Source organism: Euprymna scolopes, chromosome 32, assembly GCF_053919585.1.
Source record: "Euprymna scolopes isolate OS-2025 chromosome 32, ASM5391958v1, whole genome shotgun sequence".
NCBI classification, from domain to species: domain Eukaryota; kingdom Metazoa; phylum Mollusca; class Cephalopoda; order Sepiida; family Sepiolidae; genus Euprymna; species Euprymna scolopes.
Genome location: NC_136513.1, coordinates 67,902,914 through 67,926,600, shown reverse-complemented (window position 1 = coordinate 67,926,600; position 23,687 = coordinate 67,902,914). Strand labels below are relative to the sequence as shown.

General features: G+C 33.2%; 1 protein-coding gene across 1 annotated transcript in view; it reads right to left on the bottom strand.

Annotated features, from left to right (window-relative positions):
* The window catches only part of LOC145256408 (lipoxygenase homology domain-containing protein 1-like), a 798,046-nt gene that overhangs the window by 739,484 nt on the left and 34,875 nt on the right, over window positions 1-23,687 (bottom strand). Inside the window, exon 4 of the mRNA XM_080115275.1 lies at window positions 17,870-17,967. Within this exon, the coding sequence (XP_079971401.1) occupies window positions 17,870-17,967 (98 nt within the window). The remainder of the gene's footprint in view (window positions 1-17,869; window positions 17,968-23,687) is intronic.

Sequence of the window (23,687 nt, the reverse complement as noted above, 5' to 3'; positions counted from 1 at the left end):
TTTTCAAAGTGATCAGAAATCGTATAAAAGTAAAAAGGGTAAATTTTTACTTACTTTCCAACTTAATCACCTTTAACGTGACTTTTACAGTTTTTTTTTTAAATGGAATTCATTTACCGATACAAAAGAAATGATTAGTAAATAAATCCATGAATAAATATTATAAATGGTTTATTTTACTACTTGCCAGGATGCGGAGGAAAATGAATGAAGGGGGAGGGGAATAAAATAAAAACATTTTGGAAACAGAGTAAGTTTGAAAGAATTGCTTTGCACAGAAAGAAATTAATGAAAAAAGAATAAAATTAAATTTCTTTTCTTTCTTGATTTTTTTTTAGTTTTTTATGAAAAGGGAAGTCAAAATTAAGACTATAAAAAACAATTTTTATTAAGAGCGAACCTCAGTCGTCAGGTCTGTAAAAAAAAAAGACGTGGAATAATCAAGAAATGTTTTCTAATACAATTTTTTTTTACTTATGTGTTCATTTGTCTCTTTGAAGTTCGTTTGTTTAATATATCGGTTTGCAATATAATTTTGTCATTCTGTCAGACTCAAATTTTAAATCTATATATCTATAAAAGTGAAAGTGTGTGTGTGTCTGTGTACATTTCCCTACGAAATAACTCTGTCAATTTTTAGTCTACAGACTCGAAATTTGATATACAAGGTACTGAGATTTGGAAAAATCTATGTGATCCGTTTTTAGCCAGAAATTTGGCGATTAAGGGGTCAAAGTTCAACGATTTGAGCTTTGAGAACTCTACCAAACTTCTCCGACAATTTTGGGTCTCCACACTTGAAATTTTAGATATAGCTTCTGTGGACATGGATCTAACTTAATAACTTGATTTGAGGCCAAAACAATAAATTTTCAGGGGTCATAATAGGGGTCAAAGTTTAAAAAATTACCCCCTTTTTTTTGCTCAGCATACACCTCCAAACACCCGGGCAACGCCGGGCACCCATGCTAGTATATATATATATATATATATATATATATATATATATATAAACAAATGATTAATAAAACATGTTAAAAGACATCTTGAAAAAGAGTTAAAAACATATTAAATTTTAAAAAAGGAAGCACAAGATAAGTGGATATATATATATATATATATATATATATATATATATATATATATATATATATATATATATATATATATATATATATATATATATACTAGCGAAGGGGAGCTTTACTCGGTCGTAAAATACGTCTGAATATGATATTTTAATTTGTTCAGATTTCGTATACATTATTAAAGTCGTGATTTAAAAAGTAAAAAAAAAAAGTATTTGGGTGCCATCAGCTTGAATCGAAACCGAAAGCAAAACTGTAACATTCAAAGCTAGTGACGTTACCACTGTAGTACAACATAACACGTATACAGACAGATTAAAAATTAGAAATAAACTAAGATGAATGTACAAAATGTATAACGATGTTTTTCAATTTTGACCCATTTTTGACCCCTTAAAAACTATTTCGGAAAAGAGTTTGAAAGTATGGAGAAGGACAGACATGTGTGTGTGTGTGTGTGTGTGTGTGTGTGTGTGTGTGTGTGTGTGTGTGTGTGTGTGTGTGTGTGTGTGAATTCGGAAGCTTAACAGATTTTTCTAAGTTAGGTAACTCTATTTTACTAAGTACTGTAAGAAAAATAATTTTTTCAACTACTTTATTTAATGTAAAAAGTTTGATATTAATTTTAAAAAAATGTAAAATGCGATAATATTGTAATTTTCTTAAACAAAGCATTCGAGTAAGTGTATGAAGAACAAATTTTAACTACTATAGTAAAATAAAGTTACCTCCCATAGAACAATGAATTAAGCTTGGAGAGAGAGAGAGAGAGAGAGAGAGAGAGAGAGAGAGAGAGAGAGAGAGAGAGAGAGAGAACGAGGATTCACACGGCACTTGCTTCACAGTATTAATGATACATGGGAGCTAACTCTGAATATAATTACTATTCTGAAAACAAAGAAGTTTTCTCCCCTGATGCACATTACGCAAACCATTTCGAATCTTGAGGTGAAATATTGATGAATATGAATACTCATTTCAACTTTAATTAAATATTTTTATTAGTCGTCATTTTTGAACAACAGACACTGAATTATTTATTTCTCAGCATTTTTTAATTTATTTCATGAAATACCGTTGAAATAGCCATAAATGCTTGACAAACCAATCCCTGCGAAACGAAAATTTAATATTTTATTTTTTGGAGTCATATTAACTTGTAGACAAGCAAAAGTTTTTGCAATTTTTTTGGTGGATGAGCTCCTCTAGTACTTTTCTCCCCCCCCCCCCATCCCACCACACACACTCACTAAAAATAAGATTCTACTTTAATATGTGTGAACATCTTGAAAATTTAGTGGAAATCATAAAAATATTATTTTAGAATTGAGAGTGGGGGATCAGTTTTGCACAAAAATTTAACATGAAATAACCACCTCGTTTCAGAGCAATTCTACCATGTTTGGCCGTTATCCCATTTTTTTTTTTTTTTTTTTTTTTTTAGTAAATTCTACTCGTTCTTCTACTGTTTTTTTTTTTTTGTTTTGTTTTTTAGAGTGTTCACGTGTAAGTGCATAAAAAAAAGTGGAATCTCATTTGGGTGGAGGGTACTCATCTACAACTTTACCATAGTTTTTTCTTTAGTAAAAAAAATGTCCATTAATTTTAACCTTTGAAACAAAATAATAATGGCATATAATATCCAAGAGAAGATAACTCAGTATATGACTCATGATGATTTTGACGATTATTTTGACAGCACATTCACCAGAAGTTTGGCTTGGCAATATAGAATGCCAAGATCGAAGTTTAAACCGTATATTCGAATTCATCTCATTAGCAGATTATAAGATAATCGAAATAACTACCTTTTTATGAATTCGTTTCCAAAATATGTAAAAAAAATATCTATATGTAGCGGTCTAGGGTATAGAAGGAAATGGGTGTTCACCTCACGTTCAGGTGTCGCCAATTTGTGGTGGTGGTGCAAAATAGGGAAAATGGATTGAATTGAGAAAGAGATGAACTACGTGTTAAATTGAATTAAACGAACTAGGACTTATTTCGTGAAGAAACAAGTGAAAGAAAAGGGTACTACACGTGTTTAGTTTGGCGTGCGTCTCTCACTGTTTACTGGTGAGAAGGAAAGTCTATTGTTGTATAGAGAGAGAATGAGAAAAAGTCAATCCGGGCCATGGAGAAAGAAAATGTATAAAGTGTACATACTGTCTGTTAGCTCGTGCCCCATACATAGTAGCAGGGGACGTGATGCGCATGAGCGCGTGCCTCCCAAAAGGGAGGCGGCTGGTTCGCCGAACCTCTCAGCTCGAGAGCTGGTCCGAAAAGGAAGATGCTGCTTATTGCTCTTGCTTTTATAATTGTTTCCGGTGGTCTTTTGCGCATGTGTGGATTTCCTTTGAAAGAGGAAGTGACGTTGTCCTTGTGTGCGTACATGTGTGTGTATGTGAGTACATGTGTGTACGTTAGCATGTGTGTGTATACACGTGAATGTGAGTGTATATACACGAACGTGAATATATCTACTTGCGTGTACATGTGCGCGTATGTTTGTGTGCGCGTATTTATATGACAAGAAATATGGCTTGAGATGTGAACGCATGTTTTTGTGTGAGACTAGGAAAGGCTCCCACATATATATCTATAAAAGTGAAAATGTGTGTGTGTGTGTGTGTGTGTGTGTATTTCCCAACCAAAGTACTTTGTCAATTTTGGGGCTACAGACTCGAAATTTGAAATAAGGAGTACTGAGATTTTAGAAAATCTTTTTAATCGGTTTTTGGCCATAAATTTGGCTGTCAAGGGGTCAAAGTTCAACGATTTGACCTTTGAAAACTCTACCAAACTCCTCCGCCAAGTTTGGGTCTAAACACTTGAAATTTTAAATGTAGGTTACTTGGACATGGATCAAATTTTTTAATTTGATTTGAGATCAAAACAATAAATATTGAGGGGTCAAAATTGAGGTCAAAGTTTCAAAAAATTTTACCTCTGCGATCTCTACCAAATCAGTCAATTTCTGGTCTAAACATTTGAAATTTTACATAAAAGGTAATCAGAGAAAGAACAAGCTTTTTAATCAGTTTGGGTCGAAAATTTCAGCTGTCAAGGGGTCAAAATTCAAAAGATTTGACTTTTGCTATCTCTAGCAAACTACTCAGCCAATTTTTGCTCTAAACATTTGAAATTTTATATAATGCGTAGTCAGACATGCTGCAAGCATTTTAATCGGTTTTGAGGCAAAAATTTTGCTGCTAAAAGGTCGAAAGAGTTGACCTTTGCAGATTCTACCAAACTCCTCTGCCAGTTTTGGGTCTAAACACTTGAAATTTTAGATGTAGGTAACTTGAATATGGGTCAAACTTTTTCTTTTGATTTGAGACCAAAACAATAAATGTTAAGGGGTAAAAATTAGGGTTAAAGTTAAAAAATATTACCTTTGAGGTCTTTTTTTTTTTTTTTTTTTTTTTACATGGTAGTCACCACTTATCAAGGCCTGGAAGCCACTTGGTGTAAGAGTTATTGCGTGTACAGTAATCAATGGAATAATATCATATTAATCGTTAGTAATGGAGATTTGATAAAGTGTCTTACTTAAAGGGGCGGTTTATCAGGAATTTGTTTATGTTGGACTTGAAGACATCCAAGTTATGGTCAGGTGGGAAACAGGCAAATGGAAGAGAGTCCCACAGGAATCTACGTTTTGATTTAGGCACAGATAAAGAATGGGGAAACTTATTAACAGTGGTTTCAGCTAGACGGGTGTTTTAGAGGGGGGACCAGAGATTGGCGCTCATAGGCTGTTTTTGGCAGCTCCTGCCTAGATATGGCAACAGTATTCCATCCTTGGCCGTACTTGGCTTTTATATAGATAGAGAATTGCATCATTAGTGAGATATCTTCTGGAGCGGTAGAAGGATCCTATCATTTTTCCAGTGATCTTGCCAACAGACTTGATGTACATGTTCCATTTTAGGTCAGGAGTAAAGGTCAATCCCAGAAGTTTATCAAAACATGGAGCCTCCCCTAGACAAGAGCCATCCATTTCAATTGATGCCAGATGGGGATCAGAGCGTTGATGATGTAAAGATAGGAGCTTGGTTTTAGATGCATTAAAAGTAACCGGTCACCTCTTCCCCCACTGTACCATGCGCTCAAGATCAGAGGAGAGAGAATCAGAGAGAACTTTGTCATTTATGGCCATAGATGGTCGTGTCATCAACATAGATGTCAACGAATGATTTAAGCATGTGTTTTGGAAGATCATTGGTGTAGACTAGGAAGAGAGTTTGGCCCAGGATGGACCCCTGAGGGATTCCAGCATTAATACTATGAGCCTCTGATTTCTGCCCATCAACCACTACTCTTATGAGCCTATTAGAGCGAAATGATTTAATGATTGAGAAAACATTTCCAGTTATACCGTAGCTGGAAATCTTGTGTAGTAGGCCCTTATGCCATACCTTATCGAAGGCCTTTGATATGTCAAGAGCAATTGCCCTAGAAAGGAAGCCTTTGTTGAGAGATTCACTAATCCTATGCAATATAACCGTTAGCATATCTGCTGTAGATCTGGCAGAACGGAAACCATATTGCATGTCACTAAGAAGGTTATTTCTGCTGACTACTTCTTTATTTAATATGGATTCCAGCAATTTACTCATGACACACAGGAGACTTATTGGTCTGTACTGAGAGGGAGATGACTTATCACCTGAATTCTTAAATACAGGGCATACTGATGAGGTTTTCCAGGGTGTTGGCAATGCGTAAACAGTTTTGTAAATATGAGGGCAAGTTCTGGTTGAAGCTTTTTCAACACTATAATTGGAATGCCGTCAGGGCCAGTTGTTTTACTAGAATCAAGGTTCTTGATTAGTGACATCACGCACAGATATTTGTATGTTGCATAACGTATTGTCTGTTATAGGAGGAAATATGGAGCAGTTGATGGCCTTCATCGCATAGGATAGAATTAGCTGCAAAGTTCTTCACAAATAGTTTGGCCTTGTCTGATGCTGACGAGATGACCTTAGGTCCATTGATGATGGTTGGGATAGAATGCACGCTTCTGTTCAGAATCCTGTTTGCTATTTGCCAAAACTGGTGGGAACCAAGCCACTGCTCAGCTGCTTTGGATTTAACGGACTGAGCATATAGTTCTCTTGCATTTTTTATTACTCTTTTACAGTGGTTGCTGGCAGTCCTGAAAGCAGCTTTAGTCTCAGTGCATCTATTACGTTGGTAGCTATGGAAAAAGTGATTTCTGTGTGCAATGGCAGCAGCACCATCTAGGGAGAACCATGGCTGGCTGTTAGGTTTTTGTTGGAATTTTTTGGATGGTATGAATCGGTCTATACCTACAATTAACCATTCGGTCAGGTCTGATACTATAGAGAACACATCCTTTTTAAACATGGAATGCAGAGGTAGATCAGATATAAATGTGCAGAAGCTATCCCAGTCAGCCATAGAGTATCGATATACAGTACGGTGGAGAGGTATGTCTGAAGATTTATTACATTTCATTTTTATCTTAACTGATAAAACAGAGTGGTCAGACGATCCCAGAGGAGATAGAACGGAACATGAACATAGCTCAGGGGAAGTTGAGAAAAAGGTCTAGAAGGCTTGCATACTGACCGGTAGTATCAGGCACACAGGTAGGTCCGTGAACAATCTAGGTGAGGTCATAGGTAATGGCGAAATCATGACAGAACCTCCCCTCGTCATCTGTCTTGTTCGAGTGGGTCAGCCATTCTACATTATGGACATTGAAGTCACTGCAAATGTGAATGTTAGCCGAAGGATGAGCAGACAGAATGTGGTCAATTTTCTCAGATATACTCTTAAAGATGGTAACTACACTGTTGTGGGGGCAATAGAGGGCAAATATAAATGCAGTGGTCTAAGCAAGTGCAACTCGGAAGCACATATAAGGTAAATTATGGTCTTCTCTGGAGATATCCCTACCACACGGAAAGCCATCTTTAATGTAGGCACATATTCCATGCCCATGGCGATCTTGGGGGTCAGATTTAGATGTTAAGTTAGAGTATCCTTTAATTATGAACTCATCTAGGGAAGTGGTCAGCCCTATGCCAGTTTTGGTTAGGAAGAGTATGTCCCGTTTCATCTCCTGTAATTGTGTTTCAATCTCTGGAAGATTGGAACATAGACCCCTGATATTGGAGAAGGAGACATGGTAGTAGGGGTCTATGTCAGAGGATGAGGTTCTAGATTTATTTGCATTTTTTTTTCTGGAGATATTTCATGTTGAGGTTTTGGGATTTGAGGAACAGGTCGACAGACTTGGTTGGAGCAGGACAGAGAGGGAAAGTAAGAGAGAAGAAGACAGGAATATTTTTTTTGTAGCACATGATAAGGTAAAACCGTAACAATTACCCACTTGTATGGCATCGAGAGGCCCCACCAGAAACTACTGCATGGTCCAGAATCCATTCACCAAATGGCAGACAGCATCCCCAGGACTTTGCACCTGCTGATAGGACAAACTCCTTAGTGGTTAATCCAAGGTTTGGGCGGGTAACGTCAGCCCAGATGAAACGTTTACTTCCAGCAGCCTTACTAGTGACATGGCCACAAGGATAGACACAGAAACAGAAAATTTCCGACATTTCAGGCTACTGTTCACGAAGTACTGCCGACCTGGAAAGCAGCTTTTTCTTCCACCCTTTGTCAGAAAAATCACTCATTGGAAATGAGGACTGAGGGACAAATAAGGAGAAGCAAGCATTACTGGAGCCGCCCATAACACATCCACTGTGTGTTATCTATTCTCCATTAACAAAAAAAAAGTCAAAGAACTTATTAACATTTACTTAGTATAAGTTCGTAGCTCTAATTCGAAATTAAAGATAATTGAAGATAAATTCCCCTCCCATAGTTACTTATATTAAACAAGATATAATAAAATAAATAAATATAATAGAAAGATTTAGCACAAAAAAAATACCAAATTACTCAGACAATTTCTTGTCTAAACATTTGAAATCTTACATAAAGGGTATTCATACATAGGATAAGTTACGAACAGTATATAGGGCCCGAGCAAAGCCAGGCTGAATTGCTTGTTTAAAATAAAAAAAGCTGAACATGCAGGGTCCCCCTCCATGAATGAAAAATTTACTTTCGTCATGACAAATGTTTGTGCAAAATTTTTTAAAAAATCCAAGGCATAGTTATTGAGAAAAGGGCAAACAAATGAGCGAGTGAATGATTTGGATGCAATTTTACCACTATAATGGTTCGGGGGGGGGGGCAGAATTATCCCAGAAAATCCGTTCTGGCAAAAATTTACTTTCGTCATGACTAATGTTTGTTCAAAAAAATTTTTTTAATCCAAGGCGTGGTTATTGAGAAAAGTGCACACAAACTAACAGTAAAACGATTTTGGGGCCATTTTACTCCTATAATGCTCCTTGGGATGGGGGGGGGGGTCAACCAGAGTTATCCTGGAAAATGCGTTCTAGTAAAAATTTACTTTCATCATGACTATTATTTGTGTAAAATTTTTTTAAAATCCAAGAAATGTGCAAACAAATGACAAGGGACCAAAAATAAATTATTTATTTTCATTCAAACTTGGATTGAAAAAAGAAAAAATTTAAGGAAACAGTTGGTGGAAAATGATACTAAAAAATCAGAAATTTTAATATAAACAAATATTAAATGCCTTCAGAGCTTTATAAAAACAGTCACTGAGTTTTAACTAATCTGTGTTTCGTCCTTGAAATGAAGGAGATAACATTATTTAACTTACTTAAAAAAATCGATAAGTTGTTCTTTTTTAATAAAATCATAGTGGATGGTTGGTGTGAGTTGAAGAGTCACTCATATAGCTAATGCAATTCTAGGTTAAGCAAAGGACAGGTGAGAAACATAATCTCAAGTTGTACTGATTAACATTAGAGAATCAAGTTAACTTTTTATTTTCATTTATATTTGGATTTCTTAAAAAAAGTTTGATATATGTATGTATCAATACATTGTGTTATTTAAACGAATTTTTTCTATCTAGAAGGATTTCTACTTCACGGGCTGAGAACAGAAAAGATAAAGTATAGCATAGTACACTTTAACAGTAATTCTATTTTTTAAAAATTATTTAAAATAAACTACAAAGGAAAAAATGTTATAAAATCGGCAAATATGTAAATCGAGTTTAGGTTTGGCTGTGACCGGTATGAAAAGTGCTGCCGGTTAAAATAATTGAATATTATGCATGAAATCTGAACACACTTCAATCAGTAAATATGCTGGTGTTGTTGGCTCATTTCCAAGATGATGATATGTTTTATTGGATCAAATTCAATTAAAATAAGTAAAGTCTGTTAGTGACTGACATAAAAATATGTATAAATAAAAATATTGATTAAAATACATAATTCTTGTGTGTTCATAACACAAGTCTCTTTTATAAAGCACTGAAAACATTTTAAAGTTTCATATTTCTCTCACTAATATATATATATATATATATATATATATATATATATATATATATATATATATATATATATATATAAAGCTGAACGTCTGTGTGTGTGTCTGGTCACGAATAGGCTCCTATATCGTTGACTATTATAGAAAACTGATCACATATAATAATAGAAGATGTATTGCGACACAGGAATGGGTATGTTTGATCTGGCATAATGATGATTCATTAAAATTGTGGGGTCTGCATATGCGCCTGGTATGGAAATAAAAAATGTTTATAATTTAAAAAAAAACGTTTACAAGTGTTTTTGATATAGATGTACATAATAATACTTTGATAAGTATTTTTTAACAAATAGGGATGGTATAATAAAATTGTGGGGTCTGCGTTCGCACCTGGCCTCCATAGAATGGAAATAGGCACAAACTTTAATAAAGACTTTTCATATCTATATGCGTAAGTATACTTTGATAATTATGTTTCAGTTTGAAGAAATATGGTATAATAAAATTATGGGGTGTCCGTTCGCGCCTGACCTCCATAGAATGTAAATATGTCACAAAGTTTAACAAGGTTTTTTAATATAGATCCACAGAATATTGTGATAAGTGTTTCAGTGTGAACAGGTATGGTATCTAATTTATTTTTACTTTCATCATATTTTGCTTTGGTTTTGATACCCTCAAATTCGAAGCTATCTCTTTACAACCCTTCCTTTTCATAACCTATCATACTTTCATAAATCAGAGTCCATTTTCTGTAAACTGTTTTTGAACCCAGTCAACGACGGGTACTTTTGCTAGTATATATATATATATATATATATATATATATATATATATATATATATATATATATATATATATCTCAGAAATCTAAGTATCACCTCTTGTGAAACAAATAATTTTATAAATATTTTAATCTTTTTAAATCAAATATAATAAATATTGAATGAAAAAGAAATGAATGCATAATTTCTGGAAACAGGTATTAAAGCAAACTGGATAGCAGAACATATTGGCATATGAAGGCTTTGATCGTTAACCTAGTACGTCAAGGGGAAAATCGACTTTACTTTATTATATAAAGTAAATAAGTATATAAGTATTAAAGTCGTTCACTTCATTCTCAACAAAACATCTCTTGCATGATTCATAGATGTTTTACTGATAATGAAGCAAACAAGTTTAATAAAATAAAATAACACTAAAAACATCTAAAGAACCTCATCAACATTTTAAACACTAAATTGAAATGTTTTCATTTTGCCATTAATAATAAAGCAAAATGACAAAATGAAGACAACAATGGCAGAAACCGAAAAAGGAAGCAGTGGAAGGGGGTTAAGTAGGAAAAACAAAGAAAAGAAATAGAAGTAATATGCATAATGCACACACTTTGTATCTAAAAAGTCGCTTGTACACAATGTATCTGTGTTGTCTTTATTATGTATGTAAACTTTTAATGTGGGCTATAGCTTCCTGCTCCAGTGACCGACAATATCCGAGTTTAGACATGACGATCAACAATAATAATAATAATAATAATAATAATAATAATAATAGTAACAACAACGACGGCGACGACGACAATGACGACGACAACAACAACACGAAAGACTAGCTCAAAACCTGAGAAAAGGCATAGAGGAAACAAACGTGGCAGATTGGATGATGAAAGGTAAGACCACACTGATACAGAAAGACACAGAGAAAGGAACCACCATCAAGCAATTATAGGCGATCGCGTGCTTACCCAATATGTGAAAAATATTAACAGCACAACTGAGGAAATAAAACTACCACTCCCTGAATAATCACAGACTTCTTTCCGAAGAACAGAAAGGATGCCAAAAAGGTAAAAGAGGAACACATGATCTGCTATATATAGATCAAAAAATCCTAAAGGCGGTAAAAAAAAATAGGAGAAAGAATCTTGCCATGGCGTGGATCGATTACAAAAAAACATACGATAGGATACCCCAAACATTGATAATAAAATGCTTAAAAATGTATAAAATACCAAGCAGGATCATCAACATGATAGAAAATGCGATGAAAATGTGAAGATTAGAACTGACAACTGATGGACAAAACATAACAGAAATTAACATACAAAGAGGCATCTTCCAGGGAGATTCACTATCACCATTACTGTTCATCATAGCCAAGATGCCCCTGAACAATATACTGAGAAAGTGTCAGGCCGAATACAAGGTCTCTAACTCAGAAAAAATGAATCATCTGATGTACATGAACGACCTGAAACTTTTCGCAAAGAAACTTTTCGCAAGCATGACCAAGTGGGAAGAGCAGTACACTGGGAATTGTGCAAACAACTGCATCTCAAATGTGCAGACAAGTGGTACAAACATAAGCCAGCAACAGTAACTGAAAACGAGAACCACAAAATCCTATCGGACATGGACATACAAACATATATGCCCATCCAAGCAAGAAGACCAGATGTCATAATAATTAACAAAAAGGAAAAGTCCTGCCAAATCGTAGACTTTGTTGTTCCAACTGACCACAGGATAAATATCAAAGAAAAGGAGAAATGGAGCAAATATACAGAGCTAGCCAGGGAACTGAAAGGGATATGGATGATAAAAAAAATCAAGAGAGTATCTATAATAGTAGGAGCACTAAGAACAATTCCGAAAAACTTTGAAAAAAGAACAGGAGAAATTGGAATCATAGGAATGATTGGAAAGATACAACGAATATCAATAATGAAAACAGCTGAAATATTAAGGAATTTTTTAATGCAGGGACTAATACACATGAGCCACACGAGCAGACCAGACGAACTGCTATAGAGACAAAGCATGTGAAGCGTTGCGTGGAACCAAGAACATTGAATATACATATCGATAAGTTCTCTATCCTCTCCCCATCCCTTCCTCATCCTCTCCCATTACCTAATCACCGCCCCCCCCTATGAAAGAATGATGCCAAATAGCCAAGAAAGGTCAAGGAGGATGGAAAGACTGAGGAGAGAGCACTGACCAGACCTCCGATGGACAAGTGCAAAGAGAACTGGGATCTTGGTAAGGCTTATTGCTACTCAAATTCCAGTGGAGACCAATGGCCGTTGCTAGCGAGAAATCGATGGTAAGCAACTGTTGTGATAATGCAAATTCATTTTCAAATATTATCAGAAGAGGTAGAGAGCACTGGAAAACTGGGAGACTTGTTGTTACTCAGCTTCCAGAGAACACCACAAGCTATTTTCAAGGAGAGATCCTTTATGACCTGTGTGAAAGCTCCTACAGTGAGTCAATAATAATAATGATAACTAAGGCACATGAGCCACAGGCACAAGCCGGATATATATAAACTGCTACAGAGGTAAAACACAAAAAAAAACACTATATGAAATCATGAAAACTGAAACAGTATGATTGTAAGTTAACCCCGTGTGCTTCCGCCTTCTCCCCTCACACACACACTTTTTTGTGTGTCACCATAAAGTGGAACTACAACAAACAAATGATGAGGGCAAGGAGGATGGAAAGAGAAAGTTTTTGCAAATTGTAGAATGTTGTGACAGATATTTTATCATAATAAAATATCTGTCACAATATTCAACAATTTGCAAGAACTTCTGTAGGCTGCTTACAAAAACGTATTTAGGAACATTGTCCTTTACTAGTACAAAGCAGTAATCTTTGACTGACTATGACGTATAAGTTGGAAGGTTGGAAAGCAATTGCATGCATTTTATTTGTGTCAAGTAGATTAAGAATGCCACAAGAGATGACTCAAATTGTGTTCCTGTATCAGTGATATCAAAGAACCAAATCTACTTATAAACATCATGTGATGAAAAATTGTGAAATCGCTTGAGAATATAAAGGGAATTACTTGTGGCTAGAAAAAAGATGTGAGTATCCATTCATTAGAGAATTGGACATTATTTGTTTAATCAAATTATATACAGGCAATTCTCTTCTTTTTTAAACCTTTTTTTCATCTCAAACAAGGCATATTGCTATTGAAGTGCAAAGGGGTACTGTGATAGGACACAGATTTATAGGGGAAGTTGGGCAGCAAGATCTTCATTCACATTATATTTGAATTTCTGCATGCCGGTTTGGTTGTAGAAACAGAACAAGGAGAAAACTTCGAATTTCTAAAACTATTACAGTAGAAAATCTTTGGCGTGTAGGAACTTCTATAATGAAGGGGTGGGATTTTGCTGCTAGTCGAGTGGGTGAAGGATATTTACATTGAGAGGGCACCACTCAGTTTTATTGCAATTCCTTTTGAGTATATTCATCAATATGCAGAATAGAATTGGCACAAATGATATCAAATCAAACTTTGCTAAGATAATATCTTACCAAAGTTTGATCTGATATCATTTGTGCCAATTCTGTGATCTGAAAAATCAAGCTCAGGTAAATCATTTTGTTATGCGATTTTTTAAATGTTTCAAAAACTTCTTTATAAATTGTAATTGTGTTCTTCTATTGGATTACTGTCCGATTGCAAAATTCTAAATGAATAAACTGCTGGAATGGCTACATTACTGAACAATAACCATAAAATCAAATCAGCCAAAAGCAATAATGCGATATTCTGTAATAGACATCCATAACTAAGACCACTCGGGAGTATTAGTTTGAAATCTATGAATGTCAAAAAAAAGACATTAAAAAATGGTACCTTTGGGCTTCACAGACAAGCGATGTCATTAAAGTCAGTCAAGATAGAGAAATGAAGAAAATATGGAAAAAGCAAAAGTTTTTCAGTTCAATTGGAGGGAGGGAGGGAGTCACTATAAGAGACAAAATGAAGATAAAAAAAAAGGCAGAAACCGAAAAAGGAAACAGAGGAAGGGTTAAGAAGGAAAAATAAAGAAAAGAAATAGAAGTCGTAGACCCAGGCAGAACAGACAATAGATTTTGACTGAGCAGATTCATGAACAAGAGAAGGCAAGAGATGGAAGATTTAGTTTGGACATAAAGACACTAATAACAACATCCTAAACACATGCATACACTTTGTATCTAAAAAGTCGATTGTACACAATGTATCCGTGTTGTCTTTATTATGTATGTAAACTTTTAATGTGGACTATAGCTTCATGCTCCAGTGATTAGAGTTTAAACATGATTATTAATAATAATAATAATAATAATAATAATAATAATAATAATAATAATAATAATAAACTATGCGAATGATTGTTTTTAAAATATGCAAATAAATCGAATAGACACAGTACTTAAAAACCAAAATCACAAAATCATGGATCTACAAACAGATTTTTTTATTTTTATTATTGTCAGAAAAGACAATAATAAAAAGAAAATCTTACACTTCCAGATTCTCAGAGATTATATATCAAGTAGACAGAAGAACAAACAAAGCAGATATAGAATACTGACAAAATTATAGAAAGGTCTATACACATGATAAAAACAGTAATCAGGGAAGTACTAGAAACATTACCAGAAAAAAAAACTAAATATGGCAGAATGGAGAATCAGGGGGAAGAATAGGACTATACAACAACCGGAAATGAATCTAAAATCCAGAGGAAATCCTTGGAAGCGGAAACCAACCCATAGAAACAGCGAACTGAACAGACAAATAAAAATTAAAAATAGAATGAAAAAAAATAAAAACCCGAAAGAACAGTACTATATGAATGTGTGGTCTCCAATAAGAAAACAATGTGATGATTCTAGTATAGGCTGATATCACACAAAATAATCCCAAAGAATCAACAGTGATCAAAGAATAATGATGAAGAGCGCTGAGAAGACCGCCACTGAAAGTGTGCGTATAGTAAGGCCCCTTGAGAAGGTATTTTCCTATCCAAATCACTGAGACGAATAGGTGCGTTGAAAGATAGAAACCAATGCTAAGCCTCTGTCTCATCACTCTGTCTGTTTTACAAATATTTTAATGGAATGTGTTCTGATGAACTTGTTTCACTTATACCCCATAAACATACATATCCCCGACAAATTATTATTATTATTATTATTATTATTATTATTATTATTATTATTATTATTAATAATAATAATAATAATAATAATAATAAAAAAAAAAAAAAAAAAAAAAAAGAAGAAGAAGAAATTTTCAAAATCATGGACATACATTTGGGGTAAGACGATCAATCGGAGATGCAGATATAGTTGTCCAATTGTGCTTGAATTTTCTTACATGTCTTTCTCCTCAACGACAAGCTGATGCTATTCGAACACTTTATGAAAGTATGTTAGCACCACATAATTGACTGTGTTAGCGCCAATATTTAAAATGAAAACACATAATCGAATAATGATTGGGAACAATGATGGAAGTTTAAGATAATCATCAGAAAGGATTCACAAAATGAAATGCCGAAACCAATTGTTATTTGAGAGATTTGTTATATAATTCATGTTTTCTAATCCAAAGCATATCAGAAACAACTCAATGAGAACGTGAGAACAAAAACGTAGGCAATGTTGTATGTTATTTCTGGCAAAATCAAATTTGGTTCTATTATTTCAGAAAAGTGAGACAATATTGGCATCAGCATCATAATCGGCTTGATGTCCATTTAATATGCTGGAATACATTGGATGCTTCTTAGAAATTGAATTCCAAACTAACATATCTCTGGCCAGGTCTTTAGTTATCCCTCTTTTTCTCGAGCTCATTCTTATCACTTCTTCCCATGTTTTCTTTGGCCTTACCCTGACAGATGACACTATTGCCTCAATTGTCCTACATCTACTAACCTCCAAGAACTCTCATACATCCAATATCCTCAACTTTTTTTTACAGAAGATGAAACACTCTTTTCATTAGTAGAAATATTTCAGCTCTTTTTTAAGTAAAAAGATTAGAAATAATATTCAGGCTAGCTGAGCTTTTAAATAGAGGTTTTATAATTCTTTTTGACGATCTAAAAAATATTGTAAAAAATGTAACAAAAATGTTTTAAAAAATATTTTTAGAACATCTTTTATGTTCTAAAAAATGTTATATAAAAATGTTCTGAAGATGTTTTAAAATGTTTTAATTCTAAAACAACACAGATTATTAGAGGATAATTAGTGAAGAAGAACATTAAAAAATATTGGAAGGAACAGCAGCAATGAATGTTTTTTTTTAAGCATCTACTTTTGATATGATAAAAGCTCAAATCAGTAGTCTTTTAACCAATCACTGGTGTAAGACTATTCACCTCCTCTTTTTGCATGTAATATAAAAACATAAACAGCCTTACTCCTCTCTTTCTATATTTCTTTTGCTTTCAGACTCGAAAATAAAATAGTGTCGGCCTCTGAGCTGAATGTGAGTGTCACATACACACAAACTATTGTACGCATAGTAACAGTGCATAACTGCCGTTCACTGAACACATATATATAAAAATTTACACACATGATCACACACACACACACACACACACACACACACACACACACATATATATATATATATATATATATATATATATATATATACAATCTCTACCCAATTTATACACCCTGACATATGCAAATTAAGAATACCAGCCAAAACAAATAGAACTACTTAACTTCTTGTTCTTACAAACAAAGCAACTCTTTTATCATCTAGAAAGTTCTTGTACATTTAAATCTCATTATCAATTAACATTTGACTTTTGATTGTCCTAACAAGTTGTCAATAAAATTGATATATTTATGCATGGATAGACTTTGACTTTATTTTAATATTACGTTATCCGCAACAAATTATTTGGAGAGGAGAGTCACTTCGCTATTATAATTTCATCATTATGAATTGAACGCTTATTTTAGAGCAAGTATAACTGAAACGTGGCGAAAATAACTTTCTATATTCGAACAATTGGATTTCATTTACACCAGCTATAAAGTAAGCGCCCATTTAACAATGAAGATAGCCACTCACCCATGATGAATGAAAATATATATTTTATAAAAATAATTTATATGTATTACACATGGTAATCAACATAAAATTTCAGCTTTTTTGAAAAACAAAATGTCTTAATTGTCAGTAAATGATGCAGCCACTCTTTAAAATCGCGCCAATATTTAAAATGAAAACACTTCTGCAGTTTATGGACCTTATTGAAATCGATGGGGTTTTTTTTTGGGGGGGGGGGCATTTTCTAGCAAGTTATATAAACCCGCCAGAAGATGTTGAAACACTTAGTCAATCAGATTACAGCAGATGACAATTGATAATCATGAATTAAATCTTGTGTAAAATTACACAAAGAAACTTGGTTTAGACGATCATAAAGTTATTACATATGCTTTAGTCCTCTGAAGGAATTATTGACATTTGTTAGGACAGAAAACTCATTGGTTAAAAGACAAGTTGCGTATACTCACAGTGATAGGAGTTTGACATCTTCCAAATCTTCGTAAGAAATATTGACTCATATGAGGATCATTAAGTGAATTGTATGAAGGCCAGCACGTCCTTTTGGCTGCAAAATAGATAAGGTAATACGAAAAGTTATCAGATGGTTAGATTAATGAGGTGTTATATAGTTAAACTGATCAGACGATATACAAAGTTATCATATATTCTAGATTGATCAGGTGATATACATAGTCATCATATAGTCAAACTAATCAGATAATATAGAAAGTTATTACATAGTTAGACTGAACATGTGATATACAAAGTTATCATAGAATGATCAGATGATATATAAGTTATTGTATAGTTAAACTGATCAGGTGATATACAAAGTTATTATATAATTAGATTGGTCACATGATATACAAAATTATTATATAGTTAGACTGATCAGGTGATATCCAAAATTATCATATATTTTAGCATAGAATTATTAAAAGAGAGAAAAGAATAATATTATTCCATGTTCATAAAATAAATTTTAACTCTATTTAATTAATGCTAGAATTTGAGCATGTGTAATTTGGCCAATGAAGGGTGTGGATCAGTGGCGGCTCGTGCATGGAGCTGTGGGACTGCAGCACCCCCAAGTTATTTCTACACAATATTAATGATAAAATTAAAAATAATACGTTTGTTTATTATTTTTATTATTATTATTATTATTATTATTATTATTATCATTATTATTATTATTATTATTATTATTATTATTATTATCATTATTATTTTATTTTTTCTATGTGTACATTATAAAATCATTAACTTTCATGTCGGTATCTCCAAATGCATATAATAACAAAAATAAAACTTGCTTGGAGCTGTGAAATTCACAGTTACACTTTCATAATGAAATTCTCTTGTACGCATGCGCGGATTAGACGCTTCAGCCAGCCAATGAAACCCTCTTGAGGAACTGTCGCTTGGCGCAGTTCCGTGTCATGAAATTCGTTGTTTGCTTAGAGTGTGCGCCTGTATAGATATGATAACATTGTTATTGAAAAAAAAAGGAGGTTTACTTATATTTTTTAAAATTATTATTAAAAGCTGCACATAACGTGTTCTTGTACATAAAATATTGTGCTATTTTTTTTTTTTAAATACACACACTTTTAGCGTTGCGATTTAAGTCGGTAGCAGACAGAAATATATAATATGCAGAAACTGTTTATTTTTATTTATTAAAAGCATTCGGGAATTTAGCAGTGAAGCTAACACGCGGCCAAGGGTAAAAACCAAATATACAATAAAAAAATCTTACCATAAAAATAAAGTTACTTTTCCATCTACCTGCCTTTTGTTTCTTTAAAGTAGTTTTAAATGCTATTTATTTTGCAACAACTAAACTTTACAAAAAAAAACTGTTTACATTTTTTCCTAAAATGAGAATAGTTTCCCATCTCCCTGGAAAATCTCATCAGTATGCCCTGTATTTAAGAATTCAGGTGATCGCTCATCCCCCTCTCAGTACAGGCCAATAAGTCTCCTGTGCGTCATGAGTAAGTTGCTAGAATCTGTGTTAAATACAGAAGTAATCAACCATCTCAACAAAATTAACCTTCTTAGTGACACTCAATATGGTTTCCGTTCTGCTAGATCTACAGCAGATGTCCTTACAGTTATATCGCATAGGATTAGCAAATCTCTCGACGGTGGCAATCTTTCTAGGGCAATTGCTCTTGACATATCTAAAGCCTTTGATAGGGTATGGCATAAAGGTTTACTTCATAAGATCGCTAGCTATGGTATAGCTGGAAAAGTCTTCTCAATTATTAAATCATTTCTTTCTGATAGGTTCATAAGAGTAGTAGTTGAGGGGCAAAAATCAGAAGCTCACAGTATTAATGCCGGTGTCCCTCAGGGATCCATCCTGGGCCCAACTCTTTTCCTGATCTACATTAATGATCTTCCAAATCATATCCTTACATCATTTGTAGACATTTATGCTGATGACACTACCATTTATGGTACCACATCTAAGACAGTAAACGACCAAGTTCTCTCCAATTCTTTCTCCTCTGATCTTGAGCATGTAGTACAATGGGGAAAGGAGTGGCTGGTTACTTTTAATGCATCTAAAACCAAGCTTCTCTCTTTACATCATCAACATTCTAATCCACATCTGTCATCAATTGAAATGAATGGCTCTCGTCTTCAGGAGGCCTCAAGTTTTGACAAGCTTCTGGGCTTGACCATTACTCCTGATCTTAAATGGAACATGTATATCAAATCTGTTGCCAAGGCCGCTGGAAAAATGGTGGGATCTTTCTATCGATCCGGTAGATATCTCACTGCTGATGCTATTCTCTATCTATATAAGAGCCAGGTACGTCCAAGGATGGAATACTGTTGCCACATCTGGGCAGGAGCTGCTAGAAAGGACTTGTCCTGCCTTGATAGAGTTCAAAATAGACTTCGTAGCCTCGTAGGAGATGTCCTTTTCTCCTCCTTGCAACCTCTATCTCACAGAAGAGATGTTGCGAGTTTGTCTCTGATGTATCGTTATTTTCATGGAAAGTGTTCAACTGAGCTTCAATCTATGGTCCCCCCTCACCAAACTTTCACAAGAAACACTCGTCTAGCTGTAAACACTATCAATAATTTCCCCCACTCTTTATCTGTGCCTAAACCTAAACGTAGATTCCATGAACAAAGCTTCTTTCTTAGAACTGCACGCCTGTGGAATTGTCTTCCGTTTTCCTGCTTTCCGGCTGACTACAATATGGTTGTGTTCAAGTCTAAAGTAAATAAGTTCTTGATGAGCCGTTCCATATAAGTTATCAAATTTACCAAATTTTCAATTAATTAATGATTACTATATTGACCAATTTCTACTGTACACTCTTTAACCCTTATCCTTCAGTGGCCTCTGGGCCTTGATAATGTGGTGATGCCTTTGTAAAAAAAAAAAAAAAAAAAAAGAAGCAAAAAAGCGAAGAAACAGTTTATGTTGAAAATACATTTTAGTTAGAAATCTTTTTAACGTGTATGTTTTAGATATAAAAAAATTAGCATTTATTTGCCTCCGACAAGGACAATGTTAGAAGTTTTACACTTTGAAAAATGGATTTTTTACACAAGATTTTTTAATTAAAATATGTTTGTAAGTAAAAAAAAAAAACACAGTTTTTTATAATTATGCATTTTTAAACTTTACATTGAATTTGTTAGTAGATGGGTCAGATAATACGCATTAAAAAAAGTAATTAGAAATCCTTCTGGACTGAGACAATTTTAATTTTTTGTTTTTTGGGGAAGAAAGCTACATTAAAATTCGATGTTTTATAATGCTTATATATGACATCCTATTTTCTTATAATAAATCTCCACTTTATGTCGATCTTTACCGGCATGGGAAGGTCAGTAAATAGCCAAGTTTGTTCTTTTTATATAAAAAGCAAGTTGTTAAAAGATTTGTAAATAAAATTTTGTATCTTTAAATATTTTTGTTTGTTTGCTCACTATATAAAAATGTAAACTTTTTTATTTTGCATTTTATTTACAAATACGTTTTGTTATAAATACATCTTTAAAAATAAATTTTGTAAATAAAACTGTTATTAAATAAAACGCTATTTTCAAATAGTAACTCCTAAATTAACCCTCGTAGGGAGGCAGGTAAATTTCAAAGTTTTTCTTTTTTGTTTTTATAAAAAATAAGTTATTTTTAAAAATGTTTTTCGTTTGTTTGCAAAAAAAAACAAAAAAAAAAACGCAAACTTTTATTTAATCTGAAAAGTTTAAAAGGAATAAATATATATATTATTTTTATTCTATAAAGTGTACATAATTTAAAAACATCTTTTTAATAAAAAAGTTTTTGCGTATTATCCATTTCTGATTGATTATTTGTCTTTGTTATATAATTGAATATTTATTTGAATGTTTGTTTATTATTTGATTAAATATTTATTTATATATTCGAATTCCTTTACACGATATTAAAAAAATATGTAAAATTTTTGAAGCAGCACCCCCACTAATCTCAGGCATGAGCCGCCACTGGTGTGGATATGCGTTTCATGGAGAGAAATGACATGAGAAAGATACGATGGTTGTGTAATGCGACTCTTAAATCCCGTTTAACATTAAAAGGAACAACATCTTGGAATTTGGAATTTTAAGGGTGAAATATAATTGAATAAGTATATTTCCCTCATATGTATATATATATATATATATATATATATATATATATATATATATATATATATATATATAAACTACTTCATTTACTCACATAAAATTAATATACGAATGTATAGATTTATGCATAAACTTTAAGTATTTACTTCAAAAGTGCTCAATACGTAGGTAGAGCTAATTAGTAATTTATAAAATATATATGGCGATTAAGCTACACTGAATATTCGGCGTTTCATCCACTCTAGGATTCCTCAGGCTTATGTGCGAATTCTGTGGTTGTTTATCGTTTTTGTATGGTCCTCTTCTGTTGAGGATTTTAGTTAGCCAATCAGCTTTCTAGTATCCACCGCGCCCCTTCCTATCAGCCAATGGGCATGCATTTTATCGAACAAAGGATCTGTTTTAAAACTAGTTTAGTGGTTTAAGGCAGTCATTTTTTTTTTAATATATAAATATACATATGTGTACATACATATATGCACATATATATACATATATATATACATACATATATGTATGATCGTTTATGTATATTCATGTTTATTTAATTTATTTATTTGTTTATTTTCTTTTGTTTTTGTTAGTTTTAAAACTATTTTGTGTCGCTATCCTAGAGTAAATTTTATTTTGTGAACACAGTTATTTACTATTTCTCCTCTACAGTTTAATAGATTTTGGGGTTCTTTAAAGTACAGGCATGAAGGCATAATTTACATGGGTCGTCTAAATGCCTACACGTGGTAGCTTGTCTTATTATTTCCATTCGACTACCGGCGAATGTCCGCTTTCTTTGAGTTCCCAGTATTTATTCGCTAGTGTGGTTTTAATACGGTGTTTTTTATTGTTGAATGCACTTTTGTGGTCATAGTATCGGGTTTGGAAATCTAAGGAAGTCATGCCTACGTAATATTTCTTGTTATTCGGATTTTCTTTCGCAAATATTGTTGCCTGATAAACTACACTTTTTGTTAGACATTTATTTTGAACTGGGCAAAGTGTGCGGTGTCTACAGTTTCTTAGATTTCAAAACCCGATACTATGACCACAAAACAATTAATTTATAGTGTCTAGGAAAAAAAATTAAAATGAGGTATAAAGGTTTAAAGGTTTAAAGATTAAGTTCATATATATAGGGTGTGGGCTCCTAACATGGTGCTTTGGGCAGTGATTATGCTTAACTTTATTTTCAGTGTCACGTGCATTGTGGATATAGGCATATATACACACACAAACACATACATGCATATAAATCCAGATATAGCTACACCTACATACATACGTTCATCCATGCATATATATAGATACACATATACATACAGACACTAACATCCAGATGCATGCATACACATGCATGCGCACATAGACATAGATATACAAATATATATGTATGTGTGTTTATGTATATCTTTCTATATATGCGTGCATGAATATATGTGCTAATGCTCGTGTGTATATACTATATATAATAGAAAAAAAATGGAAAAAATTAATTTAGAATTTGGACTAGGGATCAGTTTCTTCTATAAATTTAATTTTTTATCACTAGCCCTAAGTCTGACTTAAATGATAGTAAAATCACACTCAATCATTTTAAAAAGTTAATATTAACCCCTACCCCCAAAATGCCCAGAAAACTGC